At 44.0% G+C, this 21,382-nt stretch overlaps 1 protein-coding gene across 1 annotated transcript in view; it reads right to left on the bottom strand.

The window, feature by feature from the left end:
• The window catches only part of LOC139164453 (A disintegrin and metalloproteinase with thrombospondin motifs 10-like), a 234,460-nt gene that overhangs the window by 81,488 nt on the left and 131,590 nt on the right, over positions 1 to 21,382 (bottom strand). The window contains 3 exon segments of the mRNA XM_070746611.1: positions 661 to 820; positions 12,008 to 12,372; positions 13,643 to 13,973. Coding sequence (XP_070602712.1) covers positions 661 to 820; positions 12,008 to 12,372; positions 13,643 to 13,730 — 613 coding nt within the window. The 5' untranslated portion in view covers positions 13,731 to 13,973.

Raw genomic sequence — 21,382 nt, 5'->3', positions numbered from 1 at the left:
GTACCATAATAATGTGGCGTCCCCTGCTGGCCCCTTCCATCGCTTTGTACCGTCCAGTACAGCAGACACAGTCTGCTGCCGTCTCACCGCCATTACAGTCTCCACTACAGTGCGTAGTCTATAGTTCCTCTGGTGGCTGGAAGCTGCAACAGCGGGAGTATACTGTTGTACCATATAAGTGCCGTCGTTTGTGTGTGTGGGTGCCATACTGACAGGTACCGTACCGTAATCAGTGTACCGTACGGTACACTTTCTTTGCGGGTGTCAGCTTTTCTGCCTGTGGATTTGTCTTATTTGAGAAATATAAGGCACCCCCCGAAAATAAGACGTAGCACAACGTTTGGAGCAAAAATTAATATAAGACAGTGTCTTATTTTCGGGGAAACACGGTAATTGAATTGTATGGTTTTTCATGATATGGGTTTTTAGATGTTGTTTTTAAGTATTGGATTTGTCACATTGTTAATCGCTGTTGTAAGCCGCTCCGAGTCTTTGGAAAGGGGCGGCATACAAATCTAATAAATAATAATAATAATAATAATAATAATAATAATAATAATAATAACAACAACAAACAACCTATTCATTCTAAATATAAAAATATAATAGAAATCACAATAAGACATTTCTTCATCAAATGCAGTGAAACAGAGCTCCTACCTAACACACCACAAGCTGTGTCCATATGTGGGTGCTGGAGAGACGATCGTTTGTAGATCACATGAGGGCTTCCTTTTCTTCCTTGTCCCTCACTGATATTGACCCCGAGTGTCAGGGGTTCAATAAAATACTCATCATCTTCTGCAATGATCACACCATGCTGGAACAAAGAGTGGCAGGAAATTGCACGTTTGCATTCAATTAAAAAAACAACAACACAATATCTATGGAGATTCTCAGTCATCCAATCCATGATTGTCCCAAAGGTGCTTTTTAAAGAGGCAACTGGGTTTTCTTTGTTTTTTACTTGAAGACATTTTGCTTCTCACCCAAGAAGCTTCCTCAGTTCTTGTTCTGCTGGTGTGTTTCAACCGCCCGTAATTACAGGGTAATTAGTCCAGAAAGACACACACCACACAATAGAAGGAAAACCCAAAAGCCTTTATCAACAGAAAAAACTCCACTTTTAAATGTCAAAGGGATTTTCTGGTACACACAAGGCACAGGTTAAATGCAATCCAATTTCTCACCCAGTAACTGGGAAATTGAGTCCAATTCTAAAGTCCAGAAAGTCCACACACAATCTTGAACAGCAAAAACCACGATCTTGACGAAACTATGAATCAGATAAACTGCCATGAGGCTAAAACAGCAGGCTGCTCTTTTTATCTGTAGCACTAATTACAGCAGCCCCCACCCGACCACAGGTGGCCTCACTTATCTCCTGTAATAATCCTTCAGTTGTTCTCTCCTATGCATCACTCTACGCATGTGTGGATGTGTCATAAATTCTTGTTCAGAATCCCGGGATGATAAGGATGATTGATCTCCTCCTGGGCTGTCTGCCAAACTCCCCTCTTCCAAGTCACCCCCACCTTCTTCTTCTTCCGAGGAAACTTCACTCCCTGACTCTGTCGGCAATAAAACAGGCCTATGACATGTTGATGTTTCCCCTGCATCCACCTCCACATTCCTTGGGGCAGGAGCTGGGCCAGAGCCAACCACAACAGTTCTGACTGAAGAACTGGCTCTTAGAACTGAAGAAGCTTCTTGGATAAGAAGAAAAATATCTTCAAGGGGAAAAAGACAGTCCAGTTGTCTCTTGGAAAAAAACACATTTGAGACAACACAATTCAGTCTGATATTTTTGTTTTCCCACTTTCTTTAAGGGGGGTGATTTCCAGAATAGGTGCTTTGGAGAATAGGTTGACTCCCTATTCTTTGTAGCAGCCCCTGAGATACTGGAAGACTGCTATGATGTCTTCCCCGGTCCTTCTTTTCATTAAACTAGCCATGCCCAGTTCCTGCAACCATTCTTCATATGTTTTAGCCTCCAGTCCCCTAATCATGTTTGTTGCTGTTCTCTGCACTCTTTCCAGAGTCTCTATATCTTTTTTTAATATTTTATTATTACTGGCCACAGTTCCGTCAAAATTAATCTAGCTTTGGTGTTTGTTGGATTGGCCCAAAGTGAGTTGTCCCGTGGCAAGTTGGCTGCAGCGAGTTCTTCCTATCCGGCGTGGACATCCTATGGCAGTAATGGCCAACCTATGGCACGGGTGTCATGTGGAGCCATATCTGCTGGCACGCAAGCCATTGCCCTAGCTCAGGGATAGGCAAAGTTGGCTCTTCCTTGAGATGTAGACTTCAACTCCCAGAATTCCTGAGCCAATCATAATAGCTCAGGAATTCTGGGAGTTGAAGTCCACATCTCATAGAAGAGACAACTTTGCCTACTCTGGTCCTAGCTCAACTCCAATGTGCATGTGTGTGCCAGCCAGCTGATTTTCAACTCGCACAGAAGCATTTTTGCCTTCCAGAGAGTCTCTGGGGGGATGGAGGAGGGTGTTTTTAGACCCCCAGGCTCCGGAGAAGCCCTTGGAGCCTGGAGAGGGCAAAACATGAGCCTACTGGGCCTACCAGAAGTTGGGAAGCAGGCCATTTCCAGCCCCCAGAGGGCCTCCGGGGGTCGGGGGAAGCTGTTTTCGCCCTCCCCAGGTATTGAATTATGTGTGTGGGCACTCGCGCATGTGCAATAGCGCATGCCTACACTCTTTCGGCGCCCACGGGAAAAAAGTTTAGCCATCACTGTCCTATGGGTTCTCTTGTCTAAGGAGCTAAGGCAGGCCTTTTCTGTTGAGTGTTGTGGTTAGCTCTGACCCAGCTCCTGCCCCAAGGACTGTGGATGTGGGGGAGACATCCACATGCTGCAGGCCTGTTTTGCCCCCTCGGTGCAATCTGCTGATGAAGGCTCCTCTGACCAAGAAGACATGAATGACAGGGAGGAGGAGAGTGTGGCAGACAGCTCAGAAGGAGATCAATTATCTAGCTCCTCCTTGGATTCGGAACAAGAGTTAATGATACAGCCACGCATGCGGAGAGCGATGCATAGGCAGCAACAACTGAGAGATTATTATCAAAGAAAATGAGGCCACCTGTGGTTGGGTGGGGCTGCGGTCATTAGTGAGGCTGCTATAAATAGCAGCCTGTGGGTTTGGCCATTGTGGAGGATTATCTGATCGTTGTGTTTCGTGCCTGCTTTACTGACTTTGACCTTTTGTGTGCTGATTTTTCCCCGCTTTGAAAGTAAACCAGAGCAAAGTGTGTTTCACTTTGTGAAAGAAGAAGGACTGTGAATTGCCTCACAGCTGCAAGATAAGGGACTTGTACAAATTACCAGTTTGTTTGGAGACGGGTGCTCTTTGCTATACCAAAAGAGGGCTTAGTTTAAGTGAATTTTCATTATAAAGAACATTGTTTTGAATTTTCAAATGTGGGTGTGTCTGAAATTTGTACCTGTGAATTTTTGGGAGGAGTCTACCAGAGAGCCCGACAGAACATTGAGGAATTGCTGTGCGTGGTCCTTGACCAACTCTGCTAATGATAGATTCTGAGGAGGATGAGCCAGGCCCATCTTGGTGCCCTGGGCCAGTGGTTTTGCCAGGTGAGGCAGTGAGTGAGAATGAGGGAGAAATAGACCTGGATGAACATGAAAGACCACCAGAGGTGGAAAATATGCCCTGTATTGTCAAGAGCTCTTATATATACAGTCATACCTCGTCTTACGAACCTAATTGGTTCCAGGGGGAGGTTCGTAAGACGAAAGGTTCGTAAGACGAAACATTGTTTCCCATAGGAAACAATGTAAAGTCAATTAATCCGTGCAACCAAAAAAAAACCCTGCAAAAAAAACCGCTGCCGCCCGGCTGTCACCTTTTAAAACAGCCGCGTGGCTTCCCAGCCGTCTCCCGAAGCCGAACGCCAAACCCAAACTTCCGCGTTTGGCGTTCGGAGGCTGCTGGAAAGCCGCGCGGCTGTTTTAAAAGGTGACAGCCAGGCTGGGGGGCTTCCCAGCAGCCTCCGAACGCCAAACCCGGAAGTTCGGGTTTGGCGTTCGTAACACGAAAAAAGTTCGTAAGAAGAGGCAAATTTTTTCTGAACCCCGGGTTCGTATCTCGAGTTGTTCGTAAGACGTGGGGTTCGTATCTTGAGGTACCACTGTATATCAAAGGCTCTTATGGATTCCTTATCTCGTGCAAATTTCTGCAGCTCTGCTTTAATTTGAGATGATTGCAGAACAACAGCAACAAAAAAGTACAAGAGAAGAGCAGGGGCGTCACTTGCCTTCTAAACGCAGTTCTTAAGAAATTTAGCAAATTTAAATAGCGGCGGATCCTTTGAAACCCCCAGCGTCTGCCAAGCTCGCCACAACAGACCCTGAATCGCTCTTGTGTGCCTGCAGCTAAGCATTCAACTCCAGCCGCCCTGCGAGGAGGGGGTGTGATGGGCCAGCAGTGGTTTCTTGCTCTGTAGCTCTTGGCCAGAGGCCATCATTCCAAACACAAGCGAGGTAGTGTGAGGATAGTTTGGAGGGAAGTTGCCAGAAACTGCAAGGATCAGTCGACGGAGGCAGCTGGGACCCAGGGGCAGAGAAAACTCTTGGCCTGGAGCGCAACAGTTTGGGGGCAAGTGTGTTTGTGGTACGGCGGGGAAGGAGGGGGGGGGAGAATGTAAAGAACAGAGGCTCCACGGGACGCTTATAAAATCCTCTTCAAATTACCTGGCCTCATTTCCGAAATGAAACCGCTGCATTAGGAATTTAAACAAATGGGCAGGATTTGGCCATCAAGTGCACTTTAGCTAAACATGAGAAGAAGCTTCCTAATGGAGCCGTTTGGCAACGGAGCAGTTTGAGCAATGTTAAAAATGAGAATTCGGGCAGGCATTTGGCTTGGGTGGTGCTCTGCCGGGCTCTATGGTGTGAGTCTCCCAAAAATTCAAGGGTACATAGAAACATAGAAGACTGACGGTAGAAAAAGACCTCATGGTCCATCTAGTCTGCCCTTATACTATTTCCTGTATTTTATCTTACAACGAAGCGGTGGAAGTGATGTGCCGGTGTCTGGAGGCTGTTGGGGCCTGGATGGGTGTCAACAGACTCAAACTCAACCCGGATAAGACGGAGTGGCTGTGGGTTTTGCCTCCCAAGGACAATCCCATCGGTCTGTCCATTACCCTGGGGGGGGGGGGGGAATCATTGACCCCCTCGGAGAGGGTCCGCAACTTGGGCGTCCTCCTCGATCCACAGCTCACATTAGAGAACCATCTTTCAGCTGTGGCGAGGGGGGCGTTTGCCCAGGTTCGCCTGGTGCACCAATTGCGACCCTATTTGGATCGGGACTCACTGCTCACAGTCACTCATGCCCTCATCACCTCAAGGTTCGACTACTGTAATGCTCTCTACATGGGGCTACCTTTGAAAAGTGTTCGGAAACTTCAGATCGTGCAGAATGCAGCTGCGAGAGCAGTCATGGGCCTACCTAGGTATGCCTATGTTTTACCAACACTCCGCAGTCTGCATTGGTTGCCGATCAACTTCCGGTCACAATTCAAAGTGTTGGTTATGACCTTTAAAGCCCTTCATGGCACTGGACCAGAATATCTCAGGGACCGCCTTCTGCCGCACGAATCCCAGCGACCAGTTAGGTCCCACAGAGTGGGTCTTCTCCGGGTCCCGTCAACTAAACAATGTCGGTTGGCGGGCCCCAGGGGAAGAGCCTTCTCTGTGGTGGCCCCGGCCCTCTGGAACCAACTCCCCCCGGAGATTAGAACTGCCCCTACCCTCCTTGCCTTCCGTAAGCTCCTTAAGACCCACCTGTGTCATCAGGCATGGGGGAACTAAGACATCTCCCCCGGGCATATATAATTTATGAATGGTATGTGTGTATGTATGTGAGTTTAGAAAACGGGGTTTTTTTAAAATGTTTTTAGTATAATTTAGATTTGTTATAAATTGTTTTTTGCACTTTGTTGTGAGCCGCCCCGAGTCTGCGGAGAGGGGCGGCATACAAATCTAAATAAGTAAATAAATAAATAAATAAAATAAATAGTCTGCCCTTATACTATTTTCTGTATTTTATCTTAGGATGGATATATGCTTATCCCAGGCATGTTTAAATTCAGTTACTGTGGATTTATCTACCATGTCTGCTGGAAGTTTGTTCCAAGGATCTACCACTCTTTCAGTAAAATAATATTTTCTCATGTTGCTTTTGATCTTTCCCCCAACTAACTTCAGATTGTGTCCCCTTGTTCTTGTGTTCACTTTCCTATTAAAAACACTTCCCTCCTGGACCTTATTTAACCCTCTAATATATTTAAATATTTCGATCATGTCCCCCCTTTCCCTTCTGTCCTCCAGACTATACAGATTGAGTTCATGAAGTCTTTCCTGATAAGTTTTATGCTTAAGACCTTCCACCATTCTTGTAGCCCGTCTTTGGACCCGTTCAATTTTATCAATATCTTTTTGTAGGTGAGGTCTCCAGAACTGAACACAGTATTCCAAATGTGGTCTCACCAGCATTCTATATAGCGAGATCATAATCTCCCTCTTCCTGCTTGTTATACCTCTAGCTATACAGCCAAGCATCCTACTTGCTTTCCCTACCGCCTGACTGCACTGTTCACCCATTTTGAAACATGAGAAGAAACTTCCTAATGGAGCCGTTTGGCAACGGAGCAGTTTGAGCAATGTTAAAAATGAGAATTCGGGCAGGCATTTGGCTTGGATGGTGGAGCAACTGAGCGAGCCTCAAGTCTGGGAGGAAGGAGAGGTGACTTTCGTTACCGCATCTGGGGTGGCAAAAATATGTATCGTGGCCAGAGGGCGGCAAAGAGATGCAGAAAACCAACTCTTCACTGTCATCTGTTGAGCTGCTGGATTTTTGCAGAAGGAATCTGACGGCTTTACCTTTGACCCTTTTCTTCTGGCAAATAGAAACATAGAAACATAGAAGATTGACGGCAGAAAAAGACCTCATGATCCATCTAGTCCAGTGTTTCCCAACCTTGGCAACTTGAAGATATTTGGACTTCAACTCCCAGAATTCCCCACATCTTCAAACTGCCAAGGTTGAGAAACACTGCCTAGATTGAATCTCCCTGACCTTCCACCAAATGTAAAGACATGTTCATTTCTAGTTTAATGAAAAGAAGGACTAAGGTGACATGAATTTTGGGAGTTGAAGTCCAGCTATCTTCAAGTTGCCAAAGTTGGGAAACACTGATCTAGTCTGCCCTTATACTATTTCCTGTATTTTATTTATTTATTTATTTATTATTTGGATTTTATGCCGCCCCTCTCCGAAGACTCGGGGCGGCTCACAACAAGTGAAAAACAATCCAATACATAATCCAATTAATTAAAATATTAAAAGTTTTTTTAAAAAAACCTATACTAACATACACACACACAAGCATACCATGTATAAATTCAGCGGGCCCAGGGGGAGATGTTTAGTTTCCCCATGCCTGACGGCAAAGGTGGGTTTTGAGAAGTTTACGGAAGGCAGGAAGAGTAGGGGCAGTTCTGATCTCCGGGGGGAGTTGGTTCCAGAGAGTCGGTGCCGCCACAGAGAAGGCTCTCCCCCTGGGGCCCGCCAACCGACATTGTTTAGCTGACGGGACCCGGAGGAGGCCCACTCTGTGGGACCTAATCGGTCGCTGGGATTCGTGCGGCAGAAGGCGGTCTCGGAGATATTCTGGTCCAATGCCATGAAGGGCTTTAAAGGTCATAACCAACACTTTGAATTGTGACCGGAAACTGATCGGCAGGCATGTTTAAATTCAGTTACTGTGGATTTACCAACCACGTCTGTTGGAAGTTTGTTCCAAGCATCCACTACTCTTTCAGTAAAATAATATTTTCTCATGTTGCCCACCAGAAATTGGGAAACAGGATGTTTCCGGCCTCCAGAGGGCCTCCGGGGGGATGGGGGAAGCATTGAATTATGGGTGTGAGCACTTCTACATGTGCTCTTTCGACACCTGAGAAGAAAAAGGCTCGCCATCACTGCCCTATACCATTTCAGGCAATCTCTTCTTAAAAACTCCCAATGTTGGAGCATTCACAATCGATTGTAAGTGGTTGTAAGCATAGTTCCCTCTAAGCTGAGCAGTGAGCAATCGCTCACTTAAAAATCATCATCAACTCAGAGTTTTCCAAACCTGCCCAGAAGCCGAGAGGGAAAGAGTGAGAGGGAAGGAGAGAGAGAGGAAGAGAGGAAGAGAGAGAAACAGATAAAAAAAGAGAGGAAGGAAAAGAGAAAGAAAAAGAATGGGAGTAAGGAAGAGAGAAAGAAAATCAAAATCTAGTTTGAAACTAGCTCAACTATTTAAGTGGCATTTTGATATTGATAGAGTTGCCCTATTATGAGCTCACTGTTATAGACACACAGTACAGTATTTTATTTTGAAATTCTGAAGCAAAACAGGGTGGGTTTTTTATTTGTTTGTTTGTTTGTTTGTTTATTTATTTATTTATTATTTCTGTGCCGCCCAGGTCCGAAGGGACTGCCGCTCAGACACTATACTTTTCCGCCCCCCCCCAAAAAAAAATTAGAGGGAACACTGGTTGTAAGTCAAGGACTATCTGTAAGGTTATGTTTAATAATGAATTACAATTTCTTCATAGAAACATAGAAACACAGAAGATTGACGGCAGGAAAAGACCTCATGGTCCATCTAGTCTGCCCTTATACTATTTCTGGTATTTTATCTTACAATGGATATATGTTTATCCCAGGCATGTTTAAATTCAGTTACTGTGGATTTACCAACAAACGTCTGCCTGGAAGTTTGTTCCAAGGATCTACTACTCTTTCAGTAAAATAATATTTTCTCACGTTGCTTTTGATCTTTCCCCCAACTAACTTCAGATTGTGTCCCCTTGTTCTTGTGTTCACTTTCCTATTAAAAACACTTCCCTCCTGAACCTTATTTAACCCTTTAACATATTTAAATGTTTCGATCATGTCCCCCCTTTTCCTTCTGTCCTCCAGACTATACAGATACAAATTTCAGACACACACATACACACACACACTTGAAAGTTCAAAAGCAATGTTCTTTATCACCAAAATTCAAAAGAAACAAAGCACCCTTTTTGTATTGGAGTACTGCATCCAGTTCTGGTCACCACACTTCGAAAGAGACATTGAAACTCTGGAGAAGGTGCAGAAAAGAGCAACCAAAATGATTAGGGGTCTCGAAACCAAAACTTACGAAGAGAGATTGCGGGAACTGGGCATGGATAGCCTAGAGAAAAGGAGGGCCAGAGGGGACATGATAGCTGTATACAGGTATATGAGGGGTTGCCACAGAGAAGAGGGGGCCACTCTACTCTCCAGAGCACCAGAGGGCCGGACGAGGAACAACGGCTGGAAGCTGACCAAGGAGAGATTCAACCTAGAACTAAGGAAAAATTTCCTGACGGTCAGAGCGATCAACCATTGGAACAACTTGCCTGCAGAGGTTGTGAACTCCCCAACTCTGGACACTTTCAAGAGGAGATTAGACTGCCACTTGGCTGGAGTGCTTTAGGATTCCTGCTCAGGCAGGGGGTTGGACTTGATGACCTACATGGTCCCTTTCAACTCTAACAATCAATCAATCAATATTGCAAAGAGCACTCGTCCCAAAACAACCTGGTAGTCTGTACAATCCCCTTAATCAGTCCTTAAGTACTTAGCTAGCAGCTGTGAAGGAACGTCATAGCCCTCCTTCTTCCATGAAGTGAGACACACACACTTTGCTCTGCTTTGGTTTCAAAGTTGTGAAAAATCAACAAAGTTCAGAAACAGCAAGGCACGGTCCTGAAGAAACAACGATCAGATCATCTTCCACAACGGCCAAACCCACACGCTGCTATTTATATCTGCAGCTCTAATTGCTGGAGCCCCACCCAAACACAGGTGGCCTCTCTTATCTCCTGTAATATTTCTGCAATTGGTCTCTTGTACGCATAACTCTGCGCCTGTGTGGTTCCAAGACTTCCTCATCCGAATTGACCGAAGATAATGGACAACAGATGGTGGAGCAACCGAGCGAGCCTCAAGTCTGGGAGGAAGGAGAGGTGACTTTCGTTACCGCATCTGGGGTGGCAAAAATATGGATCGTGGCCAGAGGGCGGCAAAGAGATGCAGAAAACCAACTCTTCACTGTCATCTGTTGAGCCGCTGGATTTTTGCAGAAGGAATCTGACGGCTTTACCTTTGACCCTTTTCTTCTGGCAAATAGAAACATAGAAACGTAGAAGATTGACGGCAGAAAAAGACCTCATGGTCCATCTAGTCTGCCCTTATCCTATTTCTTGCATTTTATCTTCGGATGGATATATGTTTATCCCAGGCATGTTTAAATTCAGTTACTGTGGATTTACTGACCACATCTGCTGGAAGTTTGTTCCAAGCATCTACTACTGGAGATCTACTAGTCCAAAGTTGGCTCTTCTATGACATGTGGACTTCAACTCCCAGAATTCCTGAGCTAGCAGGATTGGCTGAGGAATCCAGGAAGTTGAAGTCCACAAGTCAGAGAAGAGCCAACATTGCCTACCTCTGTTCTAGTCCAACCCCCTGCTCATGTAGGAATCCCTTTACCAGTGATGGCAAACCTATGGCACAGGTACCGCAGGTGGCCCACGGAGCCATATCTGCTGGCACGCGAGCCGTTGCCCTAGCTCAGCTAATTTTTGGCTCACACAAAGGCTCTGGGAGGGTGTTTTTGGCTTCCAGAGAGCCTCCAGGGGGATGGAATAGGGCATTTTTACTTTGGAGCCTGGGGAGGGCGAAACACGAGCCTACTGGGCCCACCAGAAATTGGGAAACAGGATGTTTCCGGCCTCCAGGGGGCCTTTGGGGGGATGGGGGAAGCATTTTTCGCCTTCCCCAGGCATTGAATTATGGGTGTGAGCATTTCCACATGTGTTCTTTTGGCACCTGATAAAAAAAAGGCTCGCCATCACTGCCCTATACCATTTCAGGCAATCTCTTCTTAAAAAACCCCAATGTTGGAGCATTCACAATCGATTGTAAGTGGTTGTAAGTCAAGGACTATCTGTAAGGTTATGTTTAATAACGAATTACAATTTCTTCATAGAAACATAGAAGACTGACGGCAGGAAAAGACCTAATGGCCCATCTAGTCTGCCCTTATAATATTTCCCGTATTTTATCTTAGGATGGATATATGTTTATCGCAGGCATGTTTAAATTCAGTTACTGTGGATTTACCAACCACGTCTGCTGGAAGTTTGTTCCAAGCATCTACTACTCTTTCAGTAAAATAATATTTTATCATGTTGCTTTTGATCTTTCCCCCAACTAACCTCAGATTGTGCCCCCTTGTTCTTCTGTTCACTTTCCTATTAAAAACACTTCTCTCCTGAACCTTATTTAACCCTTTAGTATATTTAAATGTGTCAATCATGTCCCCCTTTCCCTTCTGTCCTCCATTTGATAAGAAGCAATCACTTTGAAAGCCACTGGAGCCTGGCAAAAGCGTTGCTCAAAATGACCAGCCAATGGTTAGAAACATAGAAGACTGACGGCAGAAAAAGACCTCATGGTCCATCTAGTCTGCCCTTATACTATTTATTTATTTATTTATTTATTAATAGAGTTGAAAGGGACCATTAGGTCATCGAGTCCAACCCCCTGCCTGAGCAGGAAACCCTACAGCACCCCAGCCAAATGGAAGTCCAATCTCCTCTTGAAGGTGTCCAGAGTAGGGGAGTTCACCACCTCCCCTGGCAGGCAGTTCCATTGGTTGATGGCTCTGACCATCAGGAAGTTCTTCCTTATTTCCAGGTTGAATCTCTCCTTGGTCAGCTTCCAACCATTGTTCCTCGTCCGGCCCTCTGGTGCCCTGGGGAATAAAGAGACCCCCTCCTCATATAAAATATATTTCCTATATTTTATCTTATATGTTTATCCCAGGCATGTTTAAATTCAGTTCAGTTGTTCTGTGAATCCCACCAGAGTTAGGAAGAAAACAAGACACTTACCAGTCCGTTGCAATTACTGATAGCAACTTTCGAGTTCAGATACTCATCTTGTAAATGACCAGCGTAGTGGCAATCTTCATGAAACTCGTGTTGGTAGTCTACTCCGCCTCTTTTCCAATACTCCACTCGAAAGCGCCTCGCCAGCAAGTTGGTGTGTAACGTCAAGTTGAGAAGGAATTGGGTCCGGTGAGCAGAGACCTTGTAAAACACGTGCTGTTCAGGCGTGTCGTAGGAGGCGTGGCCTGCGCTGCGGCGGGAACGCCACTTCCGGTGGCTTTTTATGTCAAAGCTGAGGAAATCACCATTTTGATCCACCTGGATGGGGAAGGCAATCTCGTAGTGGCTGAGGTTGGAGAGAAATTCTTCTGTGAAGGCAGAAGACGACAGGAAAAGAGTAATTTTTAAAATTATTATTATTATTATTATTTATTAGATTTCTATGCCGCCCCCCTCCAAGGACTCAGAGCAGCTCACAACAAAATACAATATCACAAATACCTCCGGGACTGCCTTCTGCCGCACGAATCCCAGCGGCCGGTTAGGTCCCACAGAGTTGGCCTTCTCCGGGTCCCATCGACTAAACAATGTCGGCTGGCAGGACCCAGGGGAAGAGCCTTCTCTGTGGTGGCTCTGACCCTCTGGAACGAGCTCCCCCCAGAGATTAGGATTGCCCCCACCCTCCTCGCCTTTCATAAACTCCTTAAAACCCACCTCTGCCGTCAGACATGGGGGAACTGAGACATCTCCCCCTTGCCTATGTAGTTTTTGTGTATGATATGATTGTGTGTATGTTTTTATATATTGGGTTTTTTTAGACTTTTTAATGTAAAATTGTTATTTTTAGATTTTAAATATTAGATTTGTTTCCATGTATTGTTTTTTATCACTGTTGTGAGCCGCCTCGACTCTACGGAGAGGGGCGGCATACAAATCTAATGAATAATAATAATAATAAAATCCAATATGTTAAAAAAACACATTAAAAACCCATTATTAAAACCATACAACTCAGTCATACTATATACGAATCTACCATAGCCTAGGGGTAACTCAGTTACCGCATGCCTAGAGACATAGATTGGTTTTGAGTAGCTTACGAAAGGCAAGGAGGGTGGGGGCTGTTCTAATCTCCTGGGGGAGTTGATTCCAGAGGGCCGGGGCTGCCACAGAGAAGGCTCTTCCCCTGGGTCCCGCCAGACGACATTGTTTAGTCAACGGGACCCGTAGAAGGCCGACTCTGTGGGACCTAACCGGTCGCTGGGATTCGTGTGGCAGAAGGCGGTCCCGGAGATATCCTGGTCCGATGCTATGTAGGGGTTTATAGGTCATAACCAACACTTTGAATTGTGACCTGAAACTGATCGGCAACCAATGCAATGGAGGGGTATGAATGTTGCCTGGTGGATGAGAAGATTGACGGCAGAAAAAGACCTCATGGTCCATAATATGGTCTCACGTTACTTCTGATCTTTCCCCCAACTAACCTCAGATTGTGCCCCCTTGTTCTTGTGTTCACTTTCCTATTTAAAACACTTCCCTCCGTGTCCTTAAGGACTAGAAATACAAGATTTCAAAGAACATTAATCATGGAAGAACTTGCAAATTTGGGCCTCTTTTGGGCCAGTAACACTGTACCTTGTGACTGAAAGGTGTAGCCAGGAAGGTTGCCTGTAGACATGGTTGAGACAAATGTCCAGGTGAGAAATCTCCAGACCGTTGCCATCTTGGGCGGCAGTGCTCTTTATAGTGTCAGCAAGGTTGGACGAAGTTGACCGACTCTGCCCCAACATTTCTTTCTTTGAGCCACCACTTATGCCACTGCAAGAGAGGTTCCAAGGTCCTTCGGGGTCATCCTCAGCCGCGGTCTGGAAAGCAGTGAGGACGGGGGATGTTTAAGACACCGCGTTGAAGCAGGATCTGGTCCTTCAGCATATGCCAATCCTCTCTTGCATTGCACTGGGGGAGGCTGGGTAGGTGAGCAAGGGGCAGAGGAAGAGAAAGACAGAGTTGGGGGGTGGGAGAGAGAAACAACAGGAAATATTTAAAATTATTTATTTATTTTATTTATTCCTTTGACTTCTATGCCGCCCAATCCTGAAGGACTCAGAGCGGCTTACAACATAATAACCATACAAAAAGGTATAAAAAGCAATAAAAAAAGAAGTCGAATATAAACTCTAAAAAACTAACCCCAATAAAACCCATTTATATAAAAACCAATCAAATCTTATGCATGCCCACCATTCATAACATAAAATTTGGCCATGAAAGATGGACAATTCATGGCCTCCAGGCATCTTTGTGGCCTTGCAGGAGCAGTACGGACATCGGGGGGTAGTTGTTCCATAGAGCCGGGGGCAGCCACAGAGAAGGCCCTCCCCCACGGTCCCGCCAACCTACATTGTTTAGTCGACGGGACCTGGAGGAGGCCAACTCTGTGTGCTCTTATTGGTCTCTGGGAGGTATGCAGGTAGTCCTCAACCTACGACTGAAACTGATACCCCCCAAACTTTCTGTTAAGTGAGACACTTGAGTTTTGCAAATCTAATAAATAATAATAATAATATTAATATTCAAAATAAAAACATAACAAGACGTACATTTAACATAAAAAGGAGCTACAATTGCTCCGCTCAGCATAGAAGTCTTTGTGATACAGAAAAGAAAACTAATTATAGTTAGATCAGTACAGAAAAGTAAACATATCGATGATATATCTCTATATAATATATGCTATTTTAAACATTTTCACTTTTTAATATTTTCATCAATGTAATTTCTAATTCAAAAAAAAGTAAACTTATCTACCAGATTATTTAGAGATACCAGATATCTCTAAATAATATACTACATCTAGTATATTAACTATTTAACATTGGGGGGCTGTGAGTTCTAGCCAGGGGTGGTTTCCTACAGGTGCGGTCAGGTGTGCTACTCCGGTAGTGGCCCGTCGATTGCGCAATTTGAGTGCAACAGCTCCAGTGCTATCTTTGCCAGTCCATGCGCGCTGCTATCTCCCCCCCCCCCCTAATTTTCGGCAATTTTTCAGCTCTCTGAGCCTGCACAGAAGGAAAATCATCCCTATGCACATGTGCAGAAGCAAAATTGTGCTGTGGATGCGCACATGCATGTGAAAAATTACAATGTGCATGTAGCGCACAGGTAGGAAGGTAAGAGGAATGCGCCCCCGGTTCTAGCCCTATCTTGGGCATAAGCCAATTGGGTGACCTTGGGCTGGTCATTTTCTCTGAGCCCTAGGAAGAAGGCAGTGACAAACACTTCTGTAAAACCTGCCAAGAAAGTTGCATGGACAATCTCAGAATTGAACATTACTGAACACTAGTTGGGGGTGGGGAGGCATGTATGCAGAGCATAAAATAAAGCATGGTGCTTCAAAAAAAAAATTTTTTTTTAAGTCGATGATCCATACTTTCTTTTTCTCCACAATCAGGATGTCTGGTGTTTTATGCTTCAGAATTCGGTCAGTCTGAAGTCAGAAGTCCCACAGTAGTTTTGCTTGCTCATTTTCCACCACTTTTTCGGGCTTATGATCCCACCAGTTCTTTGCCACTGGTAAATGGTAGTTCTGGCACAAGTTCCAGTGGATCATCTGTGCCACAGCATCGTGTCTATGCCTGTAGTCAGTCTGTGCGATCTTTCTGCAGCAGCTGAGTATGTGATCGATTGTTTCATCTGTTTCTTTACAGAGTCTCCACTTTGGATCGTCTGTTGATTTTTCAATTCTGGCTTTGACAGCATTTGTTCTAATGGCCTGTTCTTGTGCCGCCAGTATTAGTCCTTCTGTCTCCTTTTTGAGTGTTCCACTTGTAATATTTTTATTATTATTATTATTATTATTATTATTATTGTAATATTATTATTATTATTGCATTATTATTATTGTTGTTGTTATTGTTATTGTTGTTGTTGTTGTTATTATTATTATTATTATTATTATTATTATTATTATTATTATTATTATTATTATTATTATTTGTTCTGTCGGGCTCTCTGGTAGAATCCTCCCAAAAATTCACAGGTACAAATTTCAGACACACACACGTTTGAAAATTCAAAACAATGTTCTTTATAATGAAAATTCACTTGAACTAAGCCCTCTTTTGGTATAGCAAAGAGCACTTGTCTCCAAACAAGCTGGTAATTTGTACAAATCCCTTATCAGTTCTGTGATACTTAGCTTGCAGCTGTGAGGCAATTCACAGTCCTTCTGCTTTCACGAAGTGAAACACACTTTGCTCCGGTTTAGTTTCAAAGCGGGGGGAAATCAGCACACAAAAAGTCAAAGTCAGTAAAGCAGTCACGAAACATAACGATCAGATAATCCTCCACAATGGCCAAACCCACAGGCTGCTATTTATAGCATCTTCACTAATTACCACAGCCCCACCCAACCACAGGTGGCCTCATTTTCTTTGATAATAATCTCTCAGTTGTTGTTGCCTATGCATCGCTCTCCGCATGCGTGGCTGTATCATTAACTCTTGTTCCGAATCCAAGGAGGAGCTAGATAATTGATCTCCTTCTGAGCTGTCTGCCCCACCCTCCTCCTCCCTGTCACTCATGTCTTCTTTGTCAGAGGAGCCTTCATCAGCAGATTCCACCGGGGGGGGCAAAACAGGCCTGCAGCATGTGGATGTCTTCCCCCACATCCACAGTCCTTGGGGCAGGAGCTGGGCCAGAGCTAACCACAACTACTACTACTACTACTACTACTACTACTACTACTACTATTATTATTATTATTATTATTATTATTATTATTAGTGTTCCGGTAGGAGATAAGACAAGCGGCCCATTATTGGGTGTGGGGGCACTTGCACATACACTTTTGGCACCTGAGGAAGAAAAAGTTCGCCATCACTGTCGTAGGCCATTTTGTCATTTAATGGATCACGGGAAGGAAAGGCAACGAGACAAGAAAAGAAAGAGAAATCCAGCCGATAGTGTGACTGAAATTGGTAGAGAGGAAAAGAAAAAAGAATAGCAAGAAAGGAATTCAGCCTGTCTGAAGTCAGCATTTTTCTTCCTGTCAGCCTTCCAAGATTTCCAGGCTGAGGCCTGGTTTACCTCAGTCTCATTAATTGCCTCGCATTTCAGTGCATGAAGCAGCTTCCCTTGGGCGCTTGTGAATAATTACTTCTCATTACCCTTCAGCAACTCCCAGTCCCAGCTGATGGACACCCAACCCAATGGACTCTCCCCCCCCCCACCAGCCTGTCTTTTATCCCCCCCCCTCCCCAGCCTCTTGTCCTGTTGTATTTTTCAACTCGTGCTTTACAATTTCTGCAGATTCAGGAAATAGCTGGCTCAGCCTTCCTACTCGGTCTCCTCCAGATGTGTTGGAACATGTAGCAGCATTTTCACTCGGCCTATTTGGACTTGTCTGGTGGCATCTGGGGGAGCACCAAAAGGTTGTCTTAGACAGGGATTGTCGTGTCAGGGCTGCAAAATCGCAAACGTTAAGAGGACAGCAAAGAGATAAGAGTAAAACTCGTGTCAGGCCGAAGCCATCGTTTTGAGTTACAGACTTTTAGAATAGTACTTTGGGAATTGGGGAGGGTTGGTTGCATGAGAGGGGGAAAAAATACTAGCCAGAACAAATTCTTTCCAGAAGATACAAGGTCATCCTTTGTTCAGCATCAGACGGAAGTACAGGGAAGGACCATAGATGTTGAGAGAACTAGAGTGAACTAGGGTTAGGGGATGATACTACAGAGTCCGGTAATGAGTTCCACGCTTCGACAACCCAATTACTAAAGTCATATTTTTTACAGTCAAGTTTGGAGCTGTTAATATTAAGCTTGAATCTGTTGTGTGCTCTCGTGTTGTTGTGGTTGAAGCTGAAGTAGTCTTTGACAGGCAGGACATTGCAGCATACGATCTTGTGGGCAATATTTAGATCATGTTTAAGGTGTCGTAGTTCTAAGCTTTCAAGACTCGGGATTGTAAGTCTAGTTTCGTAGGGTATTCTGTTTCGAGTGGAGGAATGAAGGGCTCTTCTTGTGAAGTATCTTTGAACATTTTCAAGGGTGTTAATGTCTGAGATGCGATATGGGTTCCAAACAGATGAGCTGTATTCGAGGATATGTCTGGTGAAAGTTTTGTAAGCTCTGGTAAGTAGTGTGAGATTTCCAGGGCAGAAGCTATGTAGGATTAGATTAACAACTCTTGAGGCCTTCTTAGCAATGTTTGGCACTTAGATCTTTCGTTATTAGTATTCCGAGGTCCTTGACCAAGTGGGGATTATCTGTGATAATTTGTTTATTAAGTTTGTATTTGAAGTTCTGATTCTTTTTGCCGATGTGTAGGACAGAGCAATTGCTGGTTGAGATTTGGAGTTGCCATGTGTTGGACCAGTCAGAAACTGAGTCTAGGTCTTTTTGTAGAGTAGTTGTGTTATCAGTGGTGTTGAAGAGTTTTACATTGTCTGCAAAAAGAATACAGTTGCTTGTTATGAGATCGCAAAGGTCGTTGACGTAGAGAATGAAGAGCGTAGGTCCCAGTACGCTACCTTGGGGGACACCGCTTTTAACAGGGACGGGTGTGGATATGGAGCTTCCTATTTTGACCACTTGTTGCCTGTTAGACAGGAATGCAGTACTAATCCAGCTGTGGAGGGATCCTGAGATGCCATAGGGTATGAATTTTTGAAGTAGTTTGCCGTGGACCACTGAATCAAAGGCTTTGGAGAAGTCAATATAAATTGCATCTATAGATTTTCCTTGATCAAGATGAGTTGTCCATTTGTTTTTGCAGTGAAGGAGCTGTGGATTGCAGGATAGTTTTTTTCTGAATCCAAATTGTTTGTTAGAGAGCAGATTATTAGTTTCTAGGTGGAGAGTAATTGGTTTATAATTGATTCCATAACTTTACATGGGACGCAGCATAGTGATATTGGTCTATAGTCATCGACAAGAGAGGGGTCTTCTTTTTTGAAGACCATATCTTAGGAAGTGTGCTGGTACTGAAGGATTTTTCAAAAATTATGCTTAGTGGTTCAGCTATAGCAGAAGAGAGCTTTTTTAGGAAGTATGCACATAGACCATCTGGTCCGACTGATAGGGAAGGTTTAAGGTCACGTAATGCTTTTTCAACTCGGTCTTCAGTGAAGTCTATTTGGGTTAGGTCATTGGGAGAGTTTGACAGCTCTCTTTGCTGCCCTCTAGTGCATGCCTGGATTTTTGCAACTCAGATACAATTACTCTGCTGTAGACCTTTTCTCCTCCCCACCCCCTTCCTCTTCTTCCTCCAAACATATTGTTGTGGAGGAGAGGAAGGGAGGGCAGCTATTCTTACTTTCACCATCAGAGCTGGAGAGAATTTAGCCATTTGGCACAGTCTCATGTCTGAGAAGATGTTAATGGAAAGCAGATGAAGACTGATTTTTTTGCCCCAAAGGGGTGCCTCTTTTGTGCTACGAAGCAAATTAGGAGATTTTCTGCAGGGCTTTCCATCCTATACTTCATGTTTGTAGAATCGAACCTGTGATTTATTTAGCACGTTGAACATCTCAAGCGGAATGCATTTCAATTCATTCTGCTTGAACTTCAGAGTGAATTTCACTCTGAAATTCAATTTCACTCTTTTTTTTTTCAAATTCAATTCCACTCTTTCTCAATTTGGCACTCTGAAATTGAATTTCAGAGTGCCAAAGCCCACTGCAACAACATTGCCAAAAAGTCTTCAAGATTTGTTAACCTAATCCTATGTAATAATAATAATAATAATAATATTAATAATAATAGTAATAATAATAATAATAATAATAGTAATAATAATAAATCACATACTCAGCTGCTGCAAAAAGATTACATAGACTGACTACAAGCATAGACATGATGCTGTGGCACAGATGATCCACTGGAACTTGTGCCGGAACTACCATTTACCAGTGGCAAAGAACTGGTGGGATCATAAGCCCAAAAAAGTGGTCAAAAATGAGCAAGCAAAACTACTGTGGGACTTCAGACTTCAGACTGACCGAATTCTGAAGCATAACACACCAGACATCCTGATTGTGGAGAAAAAGAAAGTATGGATCATCGACATTGCAATCCCAGGGGACAGCAGAATTGAGGAGAAGCAGCTAGAAAAATTAGTGAAATATGAAGATCTAAAAATCGAGCTGCAATGACTCTAGCATAAGCCCATGAAAGTGGTCCCAGTGGTACTTGCCACGCTGGGCGCAGTGCCAAAGGATCTCAGCGGACATTTGAAAACCATCGGAATTGACAAAATCTCCATCTGTCAATTGCAAAAGGCCGCTTTACTGGGATCGGCAAACATAATTCGCCACTACATCACGCAGTCCTAGGTGCTTGGGAAGCGCCCGCCTGGTGATGAAATATGAAATCCAGCATAGTGATCTCGTTTGCTGTGTTGTACTGACATAATAATAATAATAATAATAATAATAATAATAATAATAATAATAATAATAATATTTATTAGATGTATATGCTGCCCCTCTCCGTAGACTCAGAGCAGCTTTTTCTCCAGTAATATCACACTACTAACCAGAGCATACAAAACTTTCGCCAGACCAATCCTTGAATACAGCTCATCCGCTGGAACCCACACTGCTTTTCGGACATAAATACATTAGAAAATGTCCAGAGATACTGTACTAGAAGAGTCCTCCACTCCTCCACTTCCAACAGAATACCCTACACAACCAGACTTGAAATCCTAGGCTTAGAAAGCTTAGAACTACATCACCTTAAGGTGAGCATAGCCCATAAAATCATCTGCTAAAACATCCTTCCTGTCAACAACAATTTCAGCTTCAACCACAACAATACACGAGCACACAACAGATACAAACTCAAAGTAAACTGCTCCAAACTCGACTGTAGGAAACACAACTTTAGCAACTGAGTAGTTAATGCATGGAACTCACTACCTGACTCTGTAGTATCATCACCTAACCCACAAAACCTTACCCTTAGACTATCCACTGTTGACCTCACCCAATTCCTAAAGGTCAGTAAGGGGTGTGCATAAGTGCACCAGTGTGCCTACCGTCTCTGATCGAATGTTTCTCTATTATTAGTACCAATATCATGTATATAAACATTATTATATCTTTGTATACTACCATTACGTACTTGACAAAAATAAAATAAATAAAAAATAAATGAAGTAAATTCTGAGGAAACCCACCCCTCAATTGCTCCTTTGCTCCGAGTTTTCACCTAAATCTTCCCCTTTATGGTAGTCAGAGAGTTGGTTAAGGAAAATTCACCCACCCTTTGATGCCATCACCAGAGCTTCTCCACGGCAGATGTACATGGGATTGGATTAAACCGAGATAATCTCATTTTATCTCAGTCTGGTACTGTACTTTCTATAAAT

The sequence above is a fragment of the Erythrolamprus reginae genome, chromosome 1 (assembly GCF_031021105.1).
Source record: "Erythrolamprus reginae isolate rEryReg1 chromosome 1, rEryReg1.hap1, whole genome shotgun sequence".
Classification (NCBI taxonomy): Eukaryota; Metazoa; Chordata; class Lepidosauria; order Squamata; family Dipsadidae; genus Erythrolamprus; species Erythrolamprus reginae.
This window is presented reverse-complemented; position numbering and strand designations above follow the sequence as displayed.